This window comes from Mus caroli, unplaced genomic scaffold (genome assembly GCF_978045245.1).
Source record: "Mus caroli unplaced genomic scaffold, Mus_caroli_1 scaffold_14, whole genome shotgun sequence".
Lineage (NCBI taxonomy): Eukaryota > Metazoa > Chordata > Mammalia > Rodentia > Muridae > Mus > Mus caroli.
This window is the reverse complement of record NW_028227269.1, coordinates 48,729,135-48,755,981: the sequence shown is the minus strand read 5'-3', so window position 1 is coordinate 48,755,981 and position 26,847 is coordinate 48,729,135. Positions and strand designations below refer to the sequence as shown.

Genomic DNA, 26,847 nt, shown 5'->3' with positions numbered 1-26,847 from the left:
CTTGCTGATCGGCCACGAGGATCTTCTGTTTCTGTCCATGTAGCACTCGGGTTATAGATGTGTGCATCTGTGGCTAGCTTTTCTGTGGGTGCTAGAGATCCAACTTTGGTCTTCTGGCTTGTCTAGTGCGTACTTTATCCACTGAGTTATCTTTGTAGTTCTACATACATGTTTTGAAATACCAAACAGGACAAATACTATATAGTACAGTATAATATAGGTCTATCTTTGAAATTATAGTTGTTAATTTCATTATGGATAAGAAAACATTTTGATGTTTTCTTTGAGGAACCCATTGCTAGTAATAATATGCCGGGAGAGAACACGGTGTATGTGTGTACAATCTACTATAATTTTAAAACATAAAAACTTTAAGAATTATATGCCACCTATTGGCAATTGGATGTTATGGGATTAAAACAGGAAGGATCTTAGAGAAATGGTGAACCTAAACCATAGACACCTAAACAAGATTTCACAAATAAAGTCATAAATCGATGAGATGTGTTGGTATTATTCAACATTCTCCACATCATAAAGTGGGTCATTGGATATCTAGAAGAGTTAATTATGTGTGAAATTAGTATCAGACTATCTTGTTCTGAATAGATTTTAAACTAAGTGAAGATGTGCTGGGTGATCAATGAGCAAAGCTGAAAAGGGATGGTGACACTGTGGCAGCTCTGGTTTAGACATGTAATGACACTTTATCAATCGTCTGTTCTCTCTCTTGCACTGACCTGATTCTAGGATAAACCATATGCACACAGCTGCTTCTTAAGTGAGTTTGCATTCCAGCTCATAGAATTTATACACATCTCTGCAGTGAGATAAATATGTAATAGTATTTTGGCTGAGATGGGAATCAGGTGGCCACAGAGTTCTTGTGAATGGAGTAGGGAGCACCACAGCTTCGGGCCAACTGGATATGACCATCTGAGACTCTGGAGAAGGGTCACTGCAGAGAGAGTGGAGATAAGCAGCCAGGTTCTGTAAGTAAGCCCCTAAGGTCTTCTGTTATCTATGGAGCCTCTGAGAAGGCATATTGTTCCTTGCTTAACTGAAGTTCTCCTGAGGTGATAAGGTCATGATTGTAGTTAAGGGAGAAGAGCAATCACACACTTGGAAAATAAGAATCAGGACCCTCAGAGATCTGAAGGTTCTGCCTGGAAAGCCACAGCTTAGGAGTGAGCAGTCTGCCAAAGTCATCACAGACACTCAAGTGTTCAAATGTGTCTGGGCCGTAACCTCTGCAGCGAAAGGAAATCCTGATTTCTAAAAATAAAGATTGCTTTTATTTTAAGAGTCAAAGGGGAACAGACTGTCCAAGTAAATGCAGGTCACTGACATGTTTTGATTGTGGCATTGGTATATGGAGAGAAGTTCTGTCCAATTGCAAGATGTCGTTTCCCTAAGTGTTTGCAGACAGAGAGAAAACAGACCGGGCCGAGATGAAGAGAAGCAAGTGTGTTGGGGGAAAGAAGCAAAGATTAGCACACCTAGTTCTGCTGAAATGCTATCAATTTGGAGAATGGTCCATGGAATCTAGGAATATGAAAGCCATCTTCAGCCTTTTGAGAGGAGCTTGAGAGTAGAGGGTGGTTGGTCACAGTGTGTATGTTGGATTACAGGCAGAGTTGTATTTCTGTAGAACAGTGGAGCTGGGGGGGCAATCCACCATTCATAGTTTGTTGGCAGTAGAGATTTGAACTTTTGTATTTGGTGTTTTGAAGGTAGAACATTCTTATTTTTAGCATGTTTATATCTCAACAAGCTTTTTCTGCAAATTTAGAGTAAGGCCTTGATTTTCACTTGATTCTCTATTCACCCCCAATTTTCATTTTGTCCTTTTTCATTCACATTAAGATTCACATGCTTATTAAAGCATCTTATTGAAATGTTTCCTTTTTAACTTTTTGTGCACCATTGCCTTCACAGTGAAAACAAAAGCATATGGATTTGGGCAAAGACTCACTGTAGATAATGAATATGACATCTGCACATTTAACCTATCTTAAACATCTTGGTTCTTCCAGAATTCACTATTCCTTTTTAACCCCTTCAAGGTGTTGAGATACTGAGATAGACTAGAGCTCTCAGATACTTCTGAGGTAAACTAGATTGCTTTTAAGATTGCTATATCACCTTGTAAAGGTAAAAGAAACACTTTTCAAAGTGACGTTCATAAACATCTCCCATGCTGATATCCCTTTACTGCTTTGTGGTTATGAGTAAATTACCTTGTGGAAAAAAAGCAAAGGGAAATTTTGCATTTCCACAAGGAAAAGTGGATGAAGAATGTCTTAGGTAATTGGGAGTTGCCTCCAGGAATTGCATAAATTAAGAAAAATAGGCATAGAAATTTAAGAACACAGTTTAGTTTTTCATTATGGCAGGGCCTTTCGTTCATATTGCATACCACTATTAGGCCTTCAAGAAAGCATAGGTTGCCGCCTGTGCCTGTCATTCTGCTCGTGACAATTGGAGGCTGAAGGATCAGAAGCTCAAGGAGATTGTTGGTATGCAGAGTTTTTGAAGGCTGATGGTGCTATGTAAGAGCCTATCTCAAAAGACCAAAACAAAATAACAAATATAGCAATGAAAACTCACCAGTACACAAGGTATATTGGAATAATGAATGACATGTGTAGTGGTATAGATATTGCAGATATTGCAAGGCAAATTTCTATTTTTCTTCTATTTCATACTAGCAAAGATATATTCATATATGTATGGAAATTTAAAAGGCTTGGTTTAATTTTTGCAGAATTACAAAATAATATTTAACCTTTGTGTGCTCTTATAAAAATACATTTTATTTTTGAATTAAAATAAAAATTTTACAGGATACATGTAGTGCATGCTGTCCTAGTATTCATGGTGTTGTTGGGGCCCCTTTGGATCTCTGGGGTTCCAAAACCTCTAAAGACTGACATGATGACAGGCTTGACATATCAGTCAGCTATGTCATGTTATAAAATACCCTCATAACTCAACAGAGACAGAAACAGAGACAGAAATATAGAATATTTTTCTTTATTCTAGATCAGCCTCTCCAGGGAGATGATATATTTCCTGACTCTAAGTGTTGGTCAGAGAGAGAGAGAGAGAGAGAGAGAGAGAGAGAGAGAGAGAGAGAGGAAGAAGAAGGAGGAGGAGGAGGAGGAGGAGGAGAGAAGAGAGACTGACTCAGAAAGAGAGAAACAGAGAATGGGTAGAAGGAGAAGGAGGAGAAGGTGAATCAACACTATCCTGAATCTAAGTGTTAGTGTGTGTGTGTGTGTGTGTGTGAGAGAGAGAGAGAGAGAGAGAGAGACAGACAGACAGACAGACAGACAGAGACAGAGAGAGAGAGACAGAGAGACAGACAGAGAGAGAGAGAGAGAGAGAGAGAGAGAGAGAGAGAGAGAGAGAGAGAGAGAGACAGAACCAGACACATAGAAAGAGACAGAGAGACACAGGGAGACAGAGGGGGAGGAGAGGAGGAGGAAGAAGAGAAGGAGGAGGAGGGGGAGGAGAGGAGGAAGAGGAGAACTATTCTCGTGCCTGTAATCCCAGCTTTTGAGAGACTTAAGGGTGGAGAATGTATGACCTTTGGATCCACCCAGAGCACAATGGTGAGTTCAGCCAGTCTGATCTACAGAATGAGACTTTATATAAAAAAGCCAACAACCTTAACAAACCGACAGCGAATATGAGAGGATGAGAGCACAGGTGTTATCCATGCTTACTGGGAAGATACTCTTATTCTATGATCTAATAACCCCATTATGGAGATATGAGGTGAGCTATTGCTCCTACCCCTTTAATTGATTCTTAGAAGCCTTTTGCTCATTCCAGAGACTGCGGTTGGCCCCCCATTCAGCTGAAGGGCTCTGACCACTTAAATCAAAGGTCAGCCTGCTAAGGAATAGCTTGGTGGTGGACCTGGGGTGGGGCTGGCAGATGGCTGTATTAGCTTTATTAGCTCCTGCTTCATCCCTTCCACATTCTGCATCCTCCTGTGCAGAAGTTGCAGAGCATTTCATCAAGGAAGAGAGCATTTTCCTAGTGCTAGGAGCATCAAAGTAAAGGATGGACTTTACTGCTTTTCTTTTGTTCTTTTGAATCAGATGTGCTTCCTGATTATCAGTACAAAGATGAAAAATGGACAGTTCTCTTGGGATTTGGTTCTGGGAAGTAAGATTTTTATCCGGGAACCAGTGGCTCATTATCAGCATAGTCAGAACAATAGAATTTCACTGTACTGATGCCAATATGAGATCCGTAGCCTTGGCTTGGTTTAGCAGAGTATATGAAATTAATGCAAATGGGTCACAATATTAGTAAGTATAGGACCGAGCTTTAAAAGATTATTAGCTGTTATTCTTAACCAAATGCAGGTTAGTTTTGAGGAAAAAAAATATATATTGAAACAGATCTATAAAAATTGGTAATAAGGAAAACACTTATTGTGTTTCCTTGCTTTGGTCAATTTGAAATCATGTAAATTGTATTACAGTTCTGGAAACCGAGGCAAAGATTGGTGTCTGAGTTTGTATAGTGCAGGAAGAGGCTGAGTATTTTATTCAGCTGCTCTAGTGAATTGTCTCATGATCGTTGTTTCCTTCAGTAACAACAAACACTCAGGAAGTATTTCCTGTTGACCGTGTCTTCTTATAAATACATGTTTGTTCATTTTATCCCTTCAGTGGTCCTGAAATACAATCAACAAAATAAGTCAATCTAAGAATGAAATTCATGGTTAATTCATATTGTTTTACTCATATTGGTTTGCAGACCCCCTCAGCTCCTTGGGTACTTTCTCTATCTCCTACATTGGGGGACCTGTGTTTCATCCAATAGATGACTGTGGGCATCTACTTCTGTATTTGCCAGGCACAGGCATAGCCTCACAAGAGATAGCCTATCAGCACAATCTTGTTGGCATATGTAATAGTGTCTGGTTTTGGTGGTGGTTTATGGGATGGATCCTCAGGGTGGGGCAGTCTCTGGATGGTCCTTCCTTCCATTTCTAGTTGCATGTATAGCAGAGTATGGCCTAGTCAACCATCAATGGGAGGAGAGGCCCTTGGTCTTGCTAAGATTATATACCTCAGTACAGGTGAATGCCAGGGCCAGGAAGCAGGAGTGGGTGGGTTGGGGAGCAGGGTGAGGGGATGGTATAGGGGACTTTCAGAGAGGAATCTAGGAAAGGGGATAGCATTTGAAATGTAAATGAAGAGAATATCTAATAAAAAAAGAATGAAATGCATGAATCAGTACATATACAGGACTCACAAACACTAGATATGTAAATACAACTGTATGACTAAAATAGGGAAAGATGATGAGGGCTTGTGTCTCCTTTTGGATATCATTATATATTTGGTGAATTTTCTGGACCTTGGTAGTGTGTGTCACATTTCCCAAACTTTCTTCAAACTGTTATTAAAGTGCAGCTGATGCTATGGGATATGCCATTTAACAGTTGATCCTGGACCAAGGCCTGGGTTCAAGGGATTCTTATGTGAATCAGTAGCTCATGCGTGTTCAGAGCTCCAGAGAGATGTGGCCTTTTGCTCAGAGTTCAAACTGGACTGCTATGAATTGCAGAATGGCTTGCATTATATGGGAGCCAGTAATTTTTTTTTGTACAATTGATTGAAGGGTATAATATCATTATTTAGAGAAATAATAAAAATATAACTTTTGAACTAATGGTTGTTTTGCTTAATATTTATATTGCTAATGCTTTTCAACCGAAGTTCCTATTTTTTTTCGTTGAATATTAGCTGAAATGTCTCATCTGGGAGATGTTTTTTCTAACTCCTTGTTTAGGTTATACTCATTGTTTTTCCTAGTCTATCTTTATATGGTAATTTCTCTAAAAGGGTCATCTCCTCACTCTGTTGTTACACATTTATTTTGGGTTCTTATTAGGGCAGTCTGACTCCCTAATTATATTTTCTATACAGTGTCTTCTACATGAAGTCTCATGAGTGTCAGGAATAGTGTGTGGTTTTGTTTATCACTGTATCTCTAGCAACAGACAGCATGTTTAAACATTTGCTCATGATTTACTGGAGGAATAGCTGTGAGCACTTGTGGTAAACAGGATGTATTTATTCTATCTCTCTTATGAGCTGGAATGCATGTTATTTGTTTTATGATGATCAAGGTAAGCAGGCTATCATCATAATTTCTGGTTTTAAGACACACTGGGGAACACAGTCCCCTGAGAGCATACGGTCAGAAGTTAAGAATTGTTGACTAAGGTTACGAATATTCACTCTCCACATATTTATTGTAAGCATGGTTTAGTGTTGGTTTCAGTCTTTTGACGCAACAAAGCTGCGCAGGCAGGTTCTTCAGCCCTGTGCTCTTGCCTGTCTAAAGGAACAAGCACTTAGCCAGTCAGCTTGGTTGCTGGCAGTAGAAGTCTGGAACATTTGAACGTGCCTCCATTGTTCTGAGGAAGCTTCACTACAGTGACTTTTAAAGCTATGGCTGCTACTGAGGTAGAGCGACTACTTCAGAAAATCTTGCTCCAGTCATGTCTAGTTGGCAATGACTTGTAAGACTTTTCCTGTTGGGATAATTCTCAGTGAATTACAAACACCCTCACGACAGGAATAAGACTTCTTCTGCAGTTACTCAGCAAAAAGTCTATGGTTGTCTTAATGTAAGATTTTTGATTGCTTCATCATTGAGGCTTCTGACTGGGCACATATAATGCTATTCTTCATGGAATTAAAATATGTTTGTATATATATATATATATGCATATGTATATATGCATATATCGGGTATTTCTCATTCTTACTGGTTTACTAGGGGGTTTCTCCTTTGTACGTTGAATGTACCAAAAGGTTCAACCACAAAGATTTCTGGATAGTCTCTTCTTCCTCCCATGTCTTTAGCACAGGTATAGTAGGTTGAGGGCCTAAAAGAACAGATATTCCCTAATACCATAAGCACTGGCAGTGGCAGCTAAAAGTCTAAAATGACTCTGAAGATTTTAAGTGCCAAGTACTTAAGAGGCTAAGTTCTGACTCACTGCATGGCTAGGAGGCTGCAGGAAAGTGTCAGTGATTGCTAGGCACTGAGTGTCGACCCTACATAGGATGGAAGAGGGATCAAAAGCCAAAAAGCAATGGATAAACAAGCATGTAAGGCTGAAGGATTATTAAGACCTAAGGATGTAAATCCAAGAGATACAGCCAAGGTTCCCCACACCCATCACCAGAAGTTGATGAATAATAACACTTTGTGCTGACAAGGGTCAAGGTTCCCAATGTGCATATTTTGAGGTTGTAAAACTAGCTGCTAGGTACAGAGCTGTCAATGCGAAGGTCCAGAGCCTATCCTGACCAGATCACCTAGAGCAAACTAAGTGTCTACCTTTGAGAACTTGGCATCCAAGTGCCCAGTTCTTAAGGCTCAGAGTAATAAGCCTCTGGAGTGTGAATCCTTTTCTAGTGGTCAGGAGGTAGCTCTGAGAAAGTAGCTGCTATATGTTCATGGATTCCATCAGTAGATAGCACAGGCCACCTCATAGTATTTGTGACAGTTTTGTGACATTGGCTGTCCCAACACATTTGCATGTTTACTGTGTATACCCCTTCCTAGTTCTGCTATGGTCAATCATTAAGTTCACTTCAATAAGAGAAATGTGTTATATTCCCCTTCAAACCATTTTCCTTAGTATTTATTTGTATGCTTCTGATTTGGGGCATCAAGGTATCATTATATTGTAAAATATAAATTAATCATTTATAGAGTTCTTGGTACCTTAGATAAAGGGGAAAAGTCTCCTGCATAATTGCAAAGATGTTGATTTCATTCAAAATTAAAATTGGAAAATAAAATGTGCATTCATTTGGAAAGCCTCTGTCTCCATGTTGGCTAGTAGCAAATGAAGGTAAGTCTGTTAGGGCCCCAATGTTTCCATTTAAAATTCAAATGCATAGAATATAATTGTCCACTAATTTAAAATGAAAATTTAACATATGTGAACCACTGACCAGACAATGCTCAATGCTCACTAAGAATAATATTCTGGTATAGTTTCAGAACAGTGTTTATACTGACCTCAGCTAATTATGAGACTGTGTAGTCTGCCGATTTATGAAGAACATTTAAAAATAAAACAACTTGAGAAAAATAAAACCCTCTTATTCTTTTTTTCTTTTTTTGGTTTTTCGAGACAGGGTTTCTCTGTATAGCCATGGCTCTCCTGGAACTCACTTTGTAGACCAGGCTGGCCTCGAACTCAGAAATCCGCCTGCCTCTGCCTCCTGAGTGCTGGGATTAAAGGTGTGCGCCACCACACCCAGCCCTCTTATTCTTAAATATCTGGTTTTTCTTGGGTATATTTTATTCTGAGTAATTATTTTTAAAATGTAAAATCTGAAACATATATTTTCTTCGGAAAGGTTTTCATTAAGATAGGTCACTTTCACATGAGGATCTTGAACATGCTCTTGAACAGGTAGAATCTGGTGATCACATGGGTGCCCTTGAAAGGAACTTTTGAAGGCCAACACAATCCACAATGAAGTTTCTCTCCTCCACGTTTTGAAGCACCACTTTTAATTTCTGTATTTTTATGTCTGTAAGTCTTGATGCTCATGGAAGAATTCACTTGTCTGCTTTAAATTAATCCCATTTCTATTGTGTAAGAACAGGATGACCTGGTAAGCATATGGATGTCTATATAGTCATCAGGAACATAGCAGACCTGGAGAAACTAGAGGGAGAGATGAGAGCTACCCAGAGGGAACCCGAGGTCAGGAGCACGCTATCTTTTGCCTTAATGACACCAAGCCAGATTTTCTGTTGCTGTTAAGAGATCCAGCCTGCGGTCACCTGGCATCCATCCAGCTGATGGCCTCACTACCACTACCATTTTAAAGAACTATTAGTAAGAACTACAAATTACCAGGCAATAGTTGCTGCATATCTTAAGTAACGTATGTAGGTCTTATTCAGTCTTTACAATCTGTGTGTATGGGGTTTCTGGTTAAGAAAAGCCCTCAGGGATTTCAGGTCTGAACCAGCTTCACTGGATGTCAGAGTGCTATTGGGGTCTCCGCTTTACAAGAAGTGGAACCATCCAAGAATAAGGATGGAAGTGTAGTATTGAGGAGAGGCTACTGGCTTCATTTTTATTTATATTTATTTATTTATTTATTATTATTTTTAATGGCCAAGAGTTACCACCTAACATGCACTCTTTGTTTTCTGGGCATCAATTGACTCAACCATCTCTAAGATGGTTATGCAAAGGAGATGATCACTGGAAGTTTTAACTTTTCTCTAAAGTTCTTAGCATTGGGCGGGCCATTTGATTGGCTGTTGTGATCTTTCACTTTGTCCAGTGAATACATCCATTATTCTCATTCAGAAAATGGGGTGCTGTCTGAGAGATTTGAGAACACTGCAGTGTGTTATAGTGGTAGCTTCCTTCACAGGAAGACAAAGAGAATGGTGTACATCTGTTTTCATTTTCAAAGCTGCACATCCACATAAGTAATTATTGTCGTATGAGCCATCTTTGAGCATTTACTGAGACTTAATAGTTCTCAGACACTCGACATCTGTTAAAACATAATGCAGATGTGTTTTTACACCACAATCGTGAAGCTTTCATTAATTATTAGCACCTGTAATAGTTTGATAGATTCATTTTAAATCTTAAAAAAAATTATATACAACAAAACAATTATTTAAACTACCTGTAGGCCCTGTATCTCCAGAAGGTACTACATTGGAATTAATGATTGATTCGTTTATCCATATCACTTTTGCATTTTTTTAGTAGATGACATGATTGAAATTAAAATAGAAGAAAAATTGTAGCCCCAAATTAAGCATCCCAGTGAGTCACAAGTACCATCTGCTCCTTTTAGATCAGGATATAGTTTACTAGACTCTTGTAGCAGCATTTGACACAAGCATCAATATTTGTGTGTGCTTACAGAAGAATTTATAGTTGCTTCAGTCTTGAAAATGTTCACTAAGCTAGGCTGTTTGTACATCTGTAACTGTAAATGATTTCAGGATCTGATAACCAGCCTATCATTTCAGTTCTAACTTAAACTTTTTTTTTTTCCTAAAGAATTAGCTGACCTGTCTTATTTTGGAAGATATTCCTTCTCTCTTAGTTAATCTTTTTCTAAGTCTATTTATGTACTTATTACTATAATACAAATTTAATGTAAAGATCCACTCTTACCCCATGACTCACCCGACTTCCAGGTCAATAGTATCAATATTTGGGGTGGCCACCAGCAATACAGGGACTCTACCCTTTCTCTTCTCTCCTCCTTCCGCTATAATAAACCTCTCTTTAAAACTAGAAACAAAAATTTAATTTAAAATGATGTTTTTTTTTTAAACACTGATATTGAATTCAATAAAAAAGTATAGTGGGAAAATAAATCTTGAGAAGAGGTGAGCCCATGGCTCTAGGTCTGACTGGAGGTAAGCAAGTGTGCGATAAGTGAAAGCCCTGGTTTTATTGGAAAGGAAGTTTCTGTTTAATCTTTATGAAGTAGTGAAGAGGACTGGCTCAGGTAGCCCTGTTTCTAACTCTGAGCCTTGAAGATTGCTAGAGTTGATAGACACCTGGTGGTAGTCACCCCTGAACAAAGGCCCCATTGGCTTTTGTTCAGTAATATGACTTCAAACCATCATATGACTTCAGGTACTGGGGTGAGAGAAGACACTGCGGAGCATGAGAGTCCTGGTATGAGTCTTTGCCAGCATTCTCTGCCTGTCGGAACCCAGTGCAGTGGCGGAGAAAAGAGCACCGCGAATTGGGCAGTGCATGCCTTTGTGGCTCAGTAGCAAACACAGCTGATGTTTGTCATGTCCTGGTAAATGCATTACAAACCTTCCTCTTGTGTATGGGTTCATATGTGTGCATGGGTGTACATCCAATGCATACACATGCTTGCAGCTTTGGTTGTTCATTGGATGCCGTCTACTTTGTTTTTGAGATAGTGTCTCACTGGACATGGAGCTTACTAATTAGGTTAGAATGGCTGGTCTTAGATCCTTCTGTCCCTACCTTGGTCCCACTGTTGGGATTATGATCATGTACTGCCATTTCCAACATTTTGTTTAGGTTCTGGGAATTCCAATTCAGACCCTCCTGTTTGTGTGGTGAGAAATGTAGACTGAGCTATCTGCCCAGCTCGGGTTATGAATCTTCCTGTATCAAGCACCAACTATATTATTCATTGGACATTTTCATAAGTTTTTAAAGCTATTTTATGTAAATAGGTATTATATGTATTGTCCCAAATCTGTATTTTAGGCAGAGACAGGAGTCACAGGACAAGGTAGAAGCATTCTCTTAAAGGTGTATCTCACTTTGGTGAGATGTTAGGAAGAGAGCTGGGCAGTAAGGAGGAGGAACCAGGGACACAGGGCAGATAACAGTAAGGAAAAAGTTTTGAAGTTTTTTAGTTCTGTTTCTTGTGATCGTTCAGACACTACCCACACAGCTTTATCGTCATAGTCTTGGGTTCTTGTGCTTCCCTTTAAGGACACAAATCTCAGAAGAGCAGCACAGTTGTTCTGTTTAAAAGTTTGTAGAAACCATCCGTTGATTCCTCATTAACATACCTAGAATGGTGGCTGTCTGTCTTGGTTTCCTCAGTTGACCCATTTGACCTGAGGACCCACTGCTCAGAACCAGCTCCTCTTCTAGAACTATCTTTTTTATAACTTCATCAGGCGAGCTGAAGGGCTGTACACACTCTTTCTGGCGCAGTTGATCACTGTGCTTTTTGAGTCTTTCTGCCCATGGACACACATAACCACTATTCTGAGCAAGGTATTATGTTGTAGATTTTTGTAAAGTTGTGATAATTAAGAAAAACCAGTCATACATTGGTAAGGTGATCAGGAAACGTGCAGTGATCCAAGAAACATCTTCTATGAGAAAACTGCAGTATTCAATTGATATCACCATTGCTGAGGACAGTATTTTAATTCCAGGTACTTTATTAAATCCCCACCTTTTATCAAAGGTAAGCTGGCAAGGCATTTTCACTTTCTAATTGGGCCCAGTTTCTCTCTTCCACTTCCCTGAGTGGTGGGTTAATCTGCTTGTAGGATTGCTTGTTCCACGCCTCTGTGATTGGTCTCTTCTATGAAAAAGCATCCTTGTTCCTCAGAGTTCCTGTTGGCCAGGTCGCACTTCAGCAACTCATTAAAACATGTATTTATTCTACTCTGGAGTTCATTGTCTGGCTAGCCATGAATTTATAGTGAAATGTAACAGTAAATTGTGCTCTGTGGTCACCAATGCCAAATGATACACACAGTAGCAGAAGGGTTTCCAGCATAGGGCAGGATTAAAGAGCTTAGGACCAGTGCTGGGGTTGTTGGCCATATTTTCGCAGTGGCCAGTTTTGTTCGAGGCAAACTTGAGGAAGCTGGGAGTCACTTGTCTCGGATGTTTGTGCTCACAACCACAGAGCCAGGAGAAAGCCTGGGCTGATCGCGTAATAAGCGCCAGCGGAGTCTGCAAGCGTCTGTGCTTTTTGAAAACCTGTTTAGTTTAATGAGGGTTTTCAGATTTCAAAGCTCACACACCTTTGCATAAAAACAGATGATTATGACCAAATTAGGGAATGTTGTTCCAGGAGTGTTTCCCCCAATACCTTTTCCTGGAGTTGTCAGCCCTGTTACTCCGCTCTTCACCTCCCAGACATCAGTTTGAAATATGCTTTTGAAAGTCTTATTGTATAGAGCCTCTATTCAAGCAGAACACTATGTCACATAAAAGAAAAGCCTTTTATAGTCAAAAGGGATTATGCGTATATTTTTCCTCTTCATGAAGAACAGAAAGAAAAATCTTTGGGAAAAACAAAACAAAAACAACAACTTCAGATTCGTCAGCTGTCCTTAGAGGCCAGGCCAGTGAGGTTTTTGTTTTTTTTTCTTTTTTTCTAAGCTCTATAACCTATTCTAGTAGGGCCAGAGGAGAGCACAAGCACTGCTGTGCTGGGAGGGAGCCACCCTTCAGTCTGTCATACACAGCACAGATTACTCTTAGTAAAAACATGAATATTTTTGACACTTTTCATCTTCAGCCTTAAGTCTTTCAACAATACCTTTCATATTCATGACATATTATTACTAGTATTCTATCTTTTAAAGAATTCTTTAAGTCATCTTAAGACAATGGTTACCCTGTGAAGCACTGGAGTCCTCTGAACCCATCACTCACTACAACTTGTCCACAATTTGAGAAAGAGGCACAGCACTGAATGTGGTGTTTAAATGCCAGCAGAGCACCTAACAGAGTGGAACCTGCTTTGAAGAAGGTCTAAGGCATGTGGCCCAGGATGTGCTGTGCAGACAAGGTAATTCGCCCATCTTTGTTTGCTGGGCTCCTTATCTCTTTCCACTCAGTCTACTACCAAACAAGCAGGCAGGCAAAGCATCCGTTTTGCCTTTGTTCTCGTTTTGTTTTGGTTGCTGTTGGAAAATACCCAACAGAAGCAAGTTTAAGGAGTGCAGGGTTTATTCACCTTTCACTTCTTAGTCACATTCTGTCACTGCGGGGACATCAAGGCTGGAAGCAGCTAGTCAACATCCACAGTCACAAGCAGAGAGAGAGAGAGAGAGAAATGAATGCATGCATGATTATTGCTCGCCTTGCTTTTTTTGCTCTCCCGAATCTTACACAATTGAGGACCAAATGCTAGGGAATGGTGCTGCCCATGACAGGCAGGCCTTGCTGCCTCAGAGTAATCAAGACAGTCCCCAATAGACATGCGCTAAGCCAACCTGACCTAGAAATTCCCTCACTGAATCTCTATTCCCAGGTGATTCAAGGCATGTCAAATTGACAATTAAGACTTAACCTTTAGAGTTTTGTGCAGTTTAATTCATTCAATTTACTGGCTTATAGCCTTTTAGCCTTTTCTTACCATAACCCCAGTACTGACTGCTTTAAAGATTTTTAAAATTTTTTTCTCTACTTTCATGAGTAAAAATCAATCATCTATATTTGGGAACCATATGGTTTCCAATTGGGATATGTACAATTAATTATCGCTTTATATATTTAATCACTTTAAAATTGTAATGTAAAAATTTCTATGTAGTGTATGTCTGAGTACCAGGGAAAGGAAAGAATAGAGAAAGAATAGTTTTTTTTTGCTGAAAGGAGGGACCAGAGCGAGGCGAGGACAGGAGGTCTGTGCAGATATAGAACTCTAAGAACCGACTGAAGGAGACAGCTGGTCATTAGGCCAGATGTCAATCTGGATACCCACGTGTTCTGGAATGAAACTAGAAATTATTTTCTTAGCCAACAAAAAGTAGCAGAAGATGAACTAAACACTAAAATGTCAGGCCTGGATCTCTGAAACTATAGAACGAAAGTGAGGAAACATTTCAGGACGTAGAAACAGGAAAGAGCATTTTGGATAAGACCCCAAAGCACAGGAAATGTGAACAAATTGTGTCATCCCAAGTCAAAAGGAACAGTGTATCACATGAAATAATCAACAAAGTCAAGAGACATTACCCAAAAAATGAGATGATTGCTAACTATACCAATGATAACATTAGTATCAAAAGTATATAAAGAACTCCAGTAATTAAAAAGCAAAAGCACAAAGCTGATAAAAATGAGCAATGGACATAAACAGTTTTCACAAAGACATGCAAATGCCCAACAGGGACATACAAGCCCACAGCATCTCTAATAGTCAGAGAAATGAAAATCAGAACTATGGTGAAGATTCATAGTAATCAAGTAGAACTCTAAAGAAGAACTACTAATCAAGTAGAAGCTCTAAACTTCTCTCCTGTCTCTTCCCATACCTCGTCCTGCCTGCCCCTACCTTCTCCCCCTCCCCTCTCCCACCCAGTCCCCTTCCTCCCTCTGACTCCTGTGATTATTTTGTTCCCCCTTTCTAAGTGAAATATCCACACTTTGGCTGTCCTTATTACTAAGCTTCATATATAAGAGCTCATTTGTATATTCTGTCTAAAAATATTGTTGTTGAAGTTGAGAGCTTGATGTTACCAGAGACTTGGGAAACTTAAGAGAAAGTAAAAGAACCAAGCATCATTGAATGTATGCTAAGTCATAGTCAGATAAGAGAAAGCCATCCATAAGGTAAGGGAACCATCCATAATGGATTGTGTATTTGTAAAAGAAATGATACATGTTTGAGGAGATAACTATGCTTACTGTGATCTGTTTCTTACATAATATGTATTTGTTCTTTAAATAAAATGCCTCTTCTTGTCTTGAGTAATTAAATACTTATCTTCTAGCTGGTATGCCATTTGGGTATTTTAGAACATGTGGACTTGTTGAAAGAATCTTGTCACTGGAGTTGAGTTCTGAGGTTTCAAAAGCCATAAGTCATTCCCAGTTCATACTCCTTGCTTTTTGTTTGAAGTTGGAGATAGGAGCAGGGTCTCACCAGGCAACTGCTGTTGCTTTGCTGCTCTGTTGCCACGTTTCCACTCTAATGGTGATGAATGCTTATCCCTCTGGAACTGTAAGCCCAAATTATTTTTTCCTTCTAAAAGTAAAACTTACATTTATGTCATGTATAGAACTCAAGATATAAAGGATGAGTGATTTAAAGTAAGTCAGAAGAATGGTTAAGGACCCATTAATTCTATGTGGTATACGAATGACCATTTCAATGGGAGGCACTGACAGACACAAAGACAGATACTTAGAAATAGTTAAGGTAAAATTATTCTAAAATACCTAGTGGGTTTGCAGGTATGTGTACTTCACAACAGTGCTTCAAATGTTTGAATAAAAAATATAGCATCTTAAAAGGATGTCAAGTATGTAAGAGTTCATTGTCCTTTGTCATTAATTTATAGAAGCATCAGAAAACCATGAGCTACATGGCCAGTGTGCTTGATATGCATTGAACTTGCCACTCGACAGAAGTTAAATACCTATGTGGGCTTTCGCCTCATTGTCTTTTAGCAAATGATGTTCATAAAGATCAATTATAGTCTGAGCTGTGAAACCCCAGAAGGTGTTAAAAGTTGCCTGTCATAGTGTTTGGACCTTAAGAGAAATATCTAGGAATAAAGAGCATGAAGACTTAGGAAATTCATGAGTATTTAGAAATTATATAAGTGTCATGTTACAAACTGTTAAATTAATGAACAATTAAAATGTATATTAGGTATAAAGTGCATTTTAACATTTAAATTGACAAATAAAACTGTATTTTACCATGTATTATTATTTACAAGTGTATGATAGTCTATTCATTATGGGTGGTTTAATTGAACATATTAATATGTATTTATCTAAGAAGCTATTTTTCAGTTAAAACATTTATTCTTCCCTTGGGCTTACAGACAAAGATGGGTGACTTGAAAACAGGGTAAGCTTTATACCTCTGTCTTCATTTCCTATCTGTCTCCTTTATCTTAAACTGTAGGTCAAATTGCTGTTTAAATCTAAATGGAGTTGGTTGTCATTTAAGAAACACACTCTAAAGTTGATCCCTGCCATCTCAGTTTTGACACCAAGATGAGAGTAATTAATTCATTTCCAACAGATTGTCCACTTCCAGCCTGGACAGGGTTGTGCTTCAGATTCCTGGAGGGGTGCCCAGAGGTACTCAGAGCTTACAAAACTTATTTTAGGAAGAATGGAACCTTGTGGGCAGATGGCCCAATGCTGAGACTGCCCCCTAAAGAGAAGCAATCATTGCAATGGAACCAAGTTTTCCCCATTCCTAGATCACAGGTCTGTGAAATAAACATCCTGTGAAATGAGTGGATAGAGCTTGTCCCCTGATTGCAGCTGTGAGCAGCAGCACTTTCCGCACCATCAAAGTGGATGGCACCAGGAACAGTAGCAATTTCCTCAAGCAGATCTGATACTTGAACCAACAAGACAATAGTTGGAGTACCACTGACTCCCTGTTCCTGGAGAGCCCTGGATGCCATTGCCTTATTCCTGAAGTCAGATCTGAGATGTTTTATCTCCTGTTGCTTTCTGGTGTGATCAGGTGGAATTACGTTTCTATTCTGGTTTTCATCCTTAGGTTTTACATTTATTCTGTGGGAAAACTTTGTGCACCTGAAGTCTTTGGACTGAAGACCTGAGGTATCTGACCTCTTGTGCTTATATGCCTATCTTTTTTTTTTTTAATCTAAAAAAACCTATCTAATCGATCATTTGACCAGGCACCAGAATATTATTAACTATAGTCACTGAGTTTTACAATAGATATTTTGAGCTATTTCACTGTTGTACTGAAAGTTTGAGATGTTTCACCAACCTCAGTCCAATCCCTGCTTCATCTTCAATCCCTTTGGTAATCACCACTTACCTCTCTGTTGCCATGACTTCAATTCTGATAGATTCCATGTATCAGCATCTCTCTCTCTCTCTCTGGCCATCTCACCTCACTGAACATAATTCCCTCTACGGCTCATTCACCTTATTGTAAGTTCTAAGATGCCTTTCTAGTATGAAGTATGAGTTGCTTGCCACTGTGGGGCATCTGTAGCCACTTACCTGTTGAAGAATATGAATTGTACAAGAATGAACAAACAAGCAATTGTAGATGTTCCTGTAAATTTCTGATCTCCTTCCTCTGGATGTATGTGCTCCACTTATTCTACTTTCAGTTCGCCTGCTGGTATCTCTTTTGGCTCTGGAAGCTTCATTCAGCTGAGCTTCAGAAAACAGTGTTGAGGAAATGGTAAGATATGTCATAAAAGTGTAAGAAAAAAATCTGCAAAAAGCATAGAATAAAAACTTATGACCAGAAAATAAAAAAGTATAAAAACTGGAAAAAAAAGATAAAAGATGTAAAGAAGAATGAAGGAATTAGTCACACTTTCTCACTGTCACATACTCTGAGAGTGTGTGTGTGTGTGTGTGTGTGTGCGTGCATGTGTGAGTGTAGGAGATATGATTGTGTGTGAATAATACATGCATGAAAAGATTATTATTCATGCAAATTAAACCCCAGACATGCCAGCATACCCTTATCAGAATGTGTATAATGACAAAATGTGAGACAGCTATGGACTTTTTATCCTTTGTAGTTAAGGATACATAACAGCCAGAATCCTCACCCACTGCTGAGAGTTTGCAAAGGGAACTGTGACCTTGGATATGCTTAACAGCTTATATTAAATTCCTCTAGATACCTACTATGCACATCAGAAACAAACAGGTATGTTCACATACAAACTTCTGTGAACATTTGTGGTGACTTATTTGCAATAATAAAAATCTAAAACTAACCAACCTAAGTGTTTCCTAGCTCTAGCATGGATATGCTCACAGTAGTACACATCTGGTGCTGTTAATGGTTCAGGAGTTAGGATGGAATAGTTTCTTAATAAATAATACCATAACAGTAAGAAATCTCAGAGGCCAGGCTCAGATTTCTCTTTTCTTTTTCTTCTTCATTTCCTTTTAACTTATTTGTTGTTGACTACTTTTCTTTTTTGGTTTTGGTCTTATTTTTTGTTGTATTTTTTGTTTGTTTTGTCAATTTGACTCAAGTTATTGTTTCTAGCAAGAGGAACCCCACCTGAGAAACTGCCTTCATCATATTGCCTGTAGGCAATTCTATATGTTATTTCTTTGGTGGGACTGGGAAGCTCCGGCTTACTGGTGGGGGTGCCAGCAGTGGGCAGGTTGTATTAACCTGTGGAACAAGCCATGGGGAGCTAGAAAGCCAGTCAGAAAAATTTCTCCCTGACTTCTGCTTCAGTATTGCCTTGGCTTCCCCTAATGGCTAGTCAGCCATTCATTTGACCCATCAGCCAAATGAATACTTTCCTCCCAAGGCTGCTTTTTGTCTTGATGTTTATCATAGAAATAGAAAACAAGTAAGACATTAATTGATGCCAGGTTCATGAACTCTTATGAAAGACCCAACCATGTTGTTTTTAGGAGGATGGTGCAATGAGTTTGGAACTTTGAGCTGTTGAAAGTCCTTGAGTGCTCAAGGCTTTATGATCCCTTGTAAGTGCTAAGAAAGCAGTACTGGTGCTGAAAGAGATGCATACAATACAGGCCTGGCTTATGATGTTTCAAGCAGAAGCAAAGACTCATTCAAGGCCATTCCCGTGGTATTTCAAATGAAGGATCTTCCATTACAATTACCTGTGGTTATAGGACCAGCAATGATGAATGAAAGACTGGCACCAATAAAGCAAAACCTTTGCTTTAATGGGATGGTTGATACTGGTTAGCTGAGGTAGGCAAACTAGCTGTGATAAAGAAGAGCATCATTAAGGCAAAACCTTCTGTTAAGTTAATGCCTCAGGGCAGCACACAGAAGCTGTGGTCTGGGATGGCTACAACTAATTCTCATGCTGGCAAGTAAATGAAGTCTTGTAGAAGGGTCACCCAGTGGTACTGGATTTGAAGGCATGGGTGAGTCATGAAGAATAACTGAGGCTTGATACTGTGTGGCAGGGGTAGGGAGGTGGCATCCCCGAAGAGAAACGAGAAGAGGCCATTGGTGAAGGTGCAACCTTAGTTGCTTTGGAGACCCAGGATATTGGAGCTCCCGTGAGACAAGTATAGCAGCAGCTGTGTAGTGTAGCCATCCTGAGACTATGAGACCATGTGTTCTGCAGATGGCAGATCCAGAGAAGCAGAACATAAAAGTTCCTTAGAGCTTCAACAATTCTGAGGTCCAGATATTGGACAGTGGAATTTTGGTTTTGCTTAGATTTGAATATAACTCTGCCATGGTTCTTCCTCTGTACAATAGTAAGTGCGTAACTCACTTTCATTTTACAGGAACCCACAATGAAAGTGACTTTGGGTACACTGAATATTTAAAGTGTTTGAAAAAGCAAAGACTTTGTAACTTTTGAAGTTATGTTGTGATTTTTGTGTGAACTCTATGGGGCAAATAAGCAAGGAATGGTTATACTTGAATAGTGGTGTATTTGTGAGTCAATTTAACAAGGGTCCAATTTTGCTGGCTAGTTTTTGTTTGTGTTTAACAACTTAACATCATCTGAAAAAAGAAACCACAGTTGAGAAAATGCCCTTCATCTTATTTCCTGTAGGCAAATCCATAGTGTATTTTCTTAATTAGTGACTGCTGTGGAAGGTCCCAGTTCATGGGGGTGGGGGTGGGGTGGGGGGTGGTATTGCCCCTAGGCAAATAGCTGTGGGTTTTATACCTAAATCAGATAAGCTATCAAATAGCAAGTCCAGTAAGGCACATTCCTCCATGGTCTCTGCTTTAGGTCTTTCCTTCTTTCCCTAGTCATAGGGAGATTTTAGAGTGGGGGGGGGGAGCATTGTATGTCTCTATTGATTTATTTGTCTATCTTACAATCAGTATATCTATCTATCTATCTATCTATCTGGCATCTATGATCTTTAAATCTGTAGATACATATAGTATATGGCTAAGCGCTCTCTCTCTCTCTCTCTCTCTCCATATATATGTGTGTGTGTGTGTGTGTGTGTGTGTATCTTATGGTTATGTTATATATTTTTCAATACTTTTAAGAATTATACTCCAAGTTTAAATTTAAATGTATGTTTTTTATGCTGTTACTATTTGTGGTATTATAAAATACTAAATAGAGATAATCTTACTAAATATACCTAAGTTGTATAGACTGGAAACTATAAAAAATTAAAATATACCTAATATATAAAGCTATATTTGGCCCCTAATAGAAAACCCCTATGTAGAAAATATATTTCTCTACAAATAAGTCTATGGAGAATCACTGAAAAATCATAAAACAATTTTGTGTACAGAAATTGACGAGGTGATACTGAAATCCACATGAGTTATGAGTAATATAATTTAATACAATATATAATTTCCCAAATTACCTTGCTAGCGAAGGAACTTGAAGGAGGTATTACAGTACTCTAGTGTCTAGGCTTGGTAAAGATCTGTGATAATTATAAATCCAGTGTGACACTGGTGTGAAGATGGACACACACACCCCACACACTCATTCTGAGAACCAGCAATACTACTCCTAGGTGTTTACCCACATGAAATGAGAGCATATGCCCACTAAAACACTTGTACATAAATGTTTGTAAACTTTTTATTTGTAGCAACCACAGATTAGGGGAAAAACAGATGTTCCTTTGTGGGTGAATGGACAATTATGCTAGATCCGTTTAATGAAATACAAATAAAAATTACCCATGCAGTGTATATAAATGAATCCTGGTAACATTATAACTACCACATGAAGCTATAAAATAACAAAAAGTACCTGGAACATATCGAGCAGTTTCCATTAGGTGAGACTACATCACATGGGCTGGTCCAAGGTCAGGAGGGCTTTCTACCCATGGTTAGATTGTATGGAGAGTGGATGGGTGGGAGAGGAGAGGAAAGGGCAGACATCTTAGGTCCAGTGACCATGCTGCCTGACTTGATCATGCTTTTGTTTGTATGAGTGTGGATGTTTAGTAAAGCAGATAGATCCATGTGCTTATGTGCGTTCTATGTGGTATTCAAGGAAGTGGATTTTTTAGAATAATTTTTGTCCCTTGTTTTGAAGACAGAGGAAAGCAGTATTTCCGTTTTCTCTTTGTTCTCTTGTGCTGATGATATTATTGAAGACATTTTTAAAAAGTGAACTACTTTTTTTCCCATTTTAATTAGCACAGTGGAAGTGGTGACATCATTTCAGCTGCTGCGTTTATTTTAGGAAAGTCTAAGAGATATGTAGAAGTAGTTTTAAGCCTTGTCATCAACATAGACTTCTAAGAGCCCAGAATGTTCTGAATATGTTTATTTTTAATTTATACAAAAAACCCTCCCATGAATGAAGCCCTTAATTTTATGAATAAGAAAAAGTGGGATTCATAATACACTGTACTTCCTTTCAGAATATATTAGATTCTGGACATTTATTCCAGTAGAAAGCCTGGGGTGGCCTGGAACTCCACATGTGACAGAGGCTAGCCTGGAACCCATGATTCTCTACTTTTCCTTCCTCCTGTTCTAGAGCAGTGGGATGCTGAGCATGGTCCTCTTCTCTTCAGTTCCATATACTGCCATGGGCATGAGATCCAACACTAATTACAGTATCAAAAAAGAATCTTTTCCTTATCTGTCTTGTGACTCTCCCTACCAGATTGCAAAGCTTGACACTGGAAATGGGACTTTGAACAGTAATCCCACGGGAAACCCATGTGTCAGTAGAACTTTGAACATCCCAAAGCTCCATCTGTATCCGTAGCTCATTTGTCAGATAACCCAGTGTAATGCAGGTTCGTATGACCCTGCATTTTTAGCCTCAAGGAAAGCAAGGGAAATAAATAGTAAGGGGAGCCAAAGGAGAGGTGTGTTGTCTAGTCTAGTTCTATCTTGAGCCAGAGTATCCAGATTCCACTTCTGTGCCCACAGTGTGTTTGGCTTCCTTGACTCATATCTATTCTTAAATGTGTCAAAGCAGACTGACTTGTTTCTTTGTCAAATTGTCAAGTTATGTGTAACAGCATTTTTATAAGCTGATTTCCTCTTTTAGGTGAGAAAATGCATTCTTATCTCTATGCCATCTACTCTGCTGAGTACAATTCTTAATCATGTCTCTACAGAAACTTCTAGGGATTTTTTTTCCCCATTTCTTTGTTCGTGAAAAAAAAAAAAAAAAAAGAAACCTACTTGGTCATTTGTTAATTTTCTCTTAAGACAAAATATTTGTGGAAATTTGGACATTTGAACTCTCGTATCTCATTTGCAGTTCCCTGAATGTGGTTTCTATGGACTCTACGATAAGATCCTGCTTTTCCGTCACGATCCTGCCTCTGACAACATCCTTCAGCTGGTGAAAATCGCAAGTGATATCCAGGAGGGTGATCTTATTGAAGTGGTCCTGTCAGGTAAGATCCCGATTTCCATGTCTGTAGATTAATTATTTGCTTTTAAGAAGAACTTTTGGGTGTAGGCTACTGTAATGCAAATCATATATGCTATACCGTGAGATGCTTTTTAGCTCTGTCTACATGAACTTTCAAACTTATTTTGGAAAAACACTGGCCTGCATCTGTAACCTCAATACTGTCAGGCCGAGACAGAAGGATCATACATTAAGACCAACTTGAGGTAGAGTGAGTTCCACATGAGATTTGGCTACATAAATAAGGGTGTTTCAAGAAAGAATGAAAACTGGAGAAGAATTTGTCCATTTTCCCACCTAGGAAGGACTTTCCTATGTATCCCTACTATGCGCTTCCTCTCAGACTCTCAGCCACTCCCACCTACACCCATCATCACACCTGTGCCCTCAAGTATCCTTACCCCTATGTCGACTCACACTCCATTTTGCTATTTGAATGAATTGGTAATTAGCACAAACAGTTATCTCATCTGTGATATTGAAGGTGCCCATCAGGTCTTCAAATGTCTAGAAGCCAACACAAAATAGTAGAAAGAACTTATTTTCTATTGAATGCCAAGACCCAAAGCAGCGGCGATAGATTGTGTCCAACCATGCCTCTGATTTGAGTTAACTCATTCACTGAGGAGAGCTGTTTTTGTCTGCCCAAATATGTATTTGTGTCTTAAAAGCTGTTGCCGTTAGTACTGTGAGTGTTGATGAAGAAAAGGAAAAGGAAAATGTGTGAATTGACCATTAAAAATGTAGCATGCACAAACAGCTGCAGCACAGGTCCTCATGAGGATGGAGAGCTGAGGCAGAGATCATACCTATGCCCATATTTTTATCGTTCCATTTTAAAATTTGAATCACTTTTGAGTAACTGGGATTACCTGGCTCTTCTCTTCTCTCTGACTTTTATTTCCTTCAGTCTCTTTCACTTTGGGAGATCCAGTAGCTTCTGATTGCTAGACTTCATTTCTTGGAGTTCTTTACCTGGTCTGTGCTTGTCCATGGGTGTCCCAGCCTTCATTCTCTGAATATGCATCTGCTGGTTTAGTTGGCTTGGCCTTGCTTCTGCTCACTCTCTTTGTCTCTGCTGATCCTCAATGTCTTGGTTGTATTAATGTCACTAAGTTGTGTTGTTTGCCCCACTTGCATGGTTGAGCTTGTTATCACAATTTTCATTTAACATAAGAAATACTTTTTTGTTGTTTATGAATCTGAACTGTTGCTAAATACAAGTAATAAGTAAACACTTTGACTCTTCTTTATTAAAATTCTAAGCCATCATATGCTTCTCTGTGATGCCTTTCTCTGTGCTGTTCTTGCAGTGGTTTACTGTATCTTAGCACATAGAAGTCATCTTCTAACTGTTCTGAACGCTAGAAGCTAGCAGAAAAAAATATTCAGAGAAATTGTTTGCTGTATGTGTTCTTCTCTAAAATTCACATTAAATCTACAGCCAGACCGTTCTGCAAATAAGGTACCCTGTTTTCTGTCTATATCTTCTGGATAGGAATAGCATCCAAACATGCACAAGGACTTTTTTCCACCCAGGTTTTAATTTTTTTAATTAAAAAATTAATTTTTTTCCTATTCTATTTTTTAAACAACAAAATAAAATATAATAAGAGGAAAAAATCACATCAAAGTTGTACAGGGCAAACCAGCTGGCAGAAAAGAACCCCAAGAACAGGCTTAAGAACAAGAGACCCACTTACTCAAACATTCAGGAGTCCTGTAAATGTACTAAACTAGAAGCTGAAATATGTATAGTTCAAACCTATGAAGACCCTGTGCTTGCTGCTTCAGTCTCTCTGAGATTTCAGGAGCATTGCTCAGTTTATTTAGAGACATTTGTTATCCTGGTGTCCTCCATGTTCTTGGGCTACACTCCTTCAGTCTCCTTTCCATAGGATTCCTTGAACTCTTTGGGGGGGGGGGGAGAATAAGATGGAGACATGCCATTTTAGAGCTTTGTGTTCCAAGGTCTCTCTGTGCATTGTCTGGCTGTGGGTTTCTGCATTTGTTCCTTAGACCCTTTAGATCCATGTTCTAGTGTCTGGTACAGAGAGGTACTCTGAAGGCTACCAAAACAGGAACTTTAACACCAATCCAGGTGTAAAACACATGATCTCCATAAAATCTGTTCTACCTGCAAACTATGGTAGGGAAATGGTGGCAGAAAGCTCGTGGGAGTAGCTATCTAGTGTCACTCCACAAGATGGAACCCATACCCAACACTGCTTGAGTGATGAAACATAAAATGATCCCTAATGATATTCTGTTATACTCATAGATAGGTGCCTTATTTAGCCATCATACGAGAAATTTACTCCTGCGGCAGATACATGAAGACTTTTAAAACCTGGGTTTCTAGATTTTATTTCTTCTTCTCTCCATATTAATTTTGTATCTATGTATATTATATTCATATATACATACATGCATAGATAGATATAGATATATTCAACATTGTTTAGATGTCTTCCATTCAGCTGTGATCTTCACAGGCAGCACTAACTTCCTTGTCCTCCAGTCCTGCTCTCTGGGCAGGACTCCAGAGATTACACAGCAGTATAACATAAGGAAGACAATTGAGTCTTCCTAGGGCACTGAAGGCCATGGGGACAAAGCAGCGTGGCTCATATGACCCTTGCTTGATCCAGGTTGGATATGAATGGTGTGCTATGCCTTACATATCATTTTCTAGAAGTGCTCTTATGGTTCATCTTCACCAAAATCCCACCTGCCTTTTGATCTTCCTCTTGGAGACTATAGTTTTACTATTAAGTTTTATTGACCTATATTGTCCGTATTCTTTTTCTTCCCACAATTACATTTAATCTTTTCCTTTGCCATAAGTATAATGTTATTTTTTTATATGTAATGTCTCACTATCAGAAATGTTTTGTGACAGAAAATCTCAGTATTGCTGAAAGAACACCTGGGAAAAATATATCTTTGAGGCAGTTAATGTATGTTTGTTTCTTCTGACATTCAGCAGTATATCTCTTCCTTCTCTGATTTCTGAGGCCTTTCACCATCACCAGACTTCTTAGAGAGTTCATAGCAAAATAAGCTGCTGCTGGGTAATTCATTGGCTTTGTCTTCCTATCTGTTTGAAACACATGACTTCTATAACTAGTAAATTTTGACCCATTGGCCAACGTTGATGGATTGGGTTAGGTTTTAAAAACTATAAAAACAAACAAGCAAAGAAACAAAAACCATGGATAGCTGTGTTGCTGGGTATTTGATCACACTGTGAATCCTAAGATTGTGTTATTGACTGAAAATCCTGTTTCTAGTTGTGGTATGCCTTGGCCCTTAGCATACACCTTTAATCCTCATGGCAGGAATATGGACACACCCTTAGTATACACCTTTAATTCCAAACAATGAAGGTAAAGTTAGTTTGTAAAAGCAAGTACCCATCTTTGGAAGTTATATCTAATTGAGTGGCAGACAAAGTGATGGATCAGGGAAAGGTTGGCAGAATAGGATCTGCCCAATTCTCAAGAGAAGGGAGAGGAAAGGGAAGGTACTTGAGGGGCAGTGCAGACAGTGAGGAGGCCGTTTTACTGGGACAAGTGTACAGAGAATGCAAAGGAAACAGAATATTGGAGCATGTTGCCAATGTTAGTCTCAGGCGAAGCAGGACAATTCAGGATAGGCCTAGACAGAAGCCGGATTGAATCAGGCAGCTTGGAGAGGAGTTTTGAGCCAGAATAGCTGAGTTGACCGGCCAGCCAGAGTTCAGAAAGAGCTAGAAAGGGGTAAGCCCATTCAGCAGTAAATCTCAGAGGCTGAAATATTCTAGGCCTAGATAAGATTTTCTAGAGTCTAGAAGCTTCCAGGACTAAGCCATGGTAGCAGAGAGAGTAAGCCTCAGAGACAATCCTTACAGGAGAACTAAAGGCACTTTAATGTACCTGCTCTATACGTTGACATCACAGGGCTCTAGGCCACACCCCCAACTCTGGCAAT

General features: G+C 39.1%; 1 protein-coding gene across 3 annotated transcripts in view; it reads left to right on the top strand.

The window, feature by feature from the left end:
* Positions 1-26,847, top strand: part of Prkd1 (protein kinase D1) — a 290,171-nt gene that overhangs the window by 129,682 nt on the left and 133,642 nt on the right. For all 3 annotated transcript variants that reach the window (XM_085830348.1, XM_085830349.1, XM_085830347.1), the window contains exon 2: positions 22,720-22,858. In XM_085830348.1, coding sequence (XP_085686474.1) covers positions 22,720-22,858 — 139 coding nt within the window. The remainder of the gene's footprint in view (positions 1-22,719; positions 22,859-26,847) is intronic.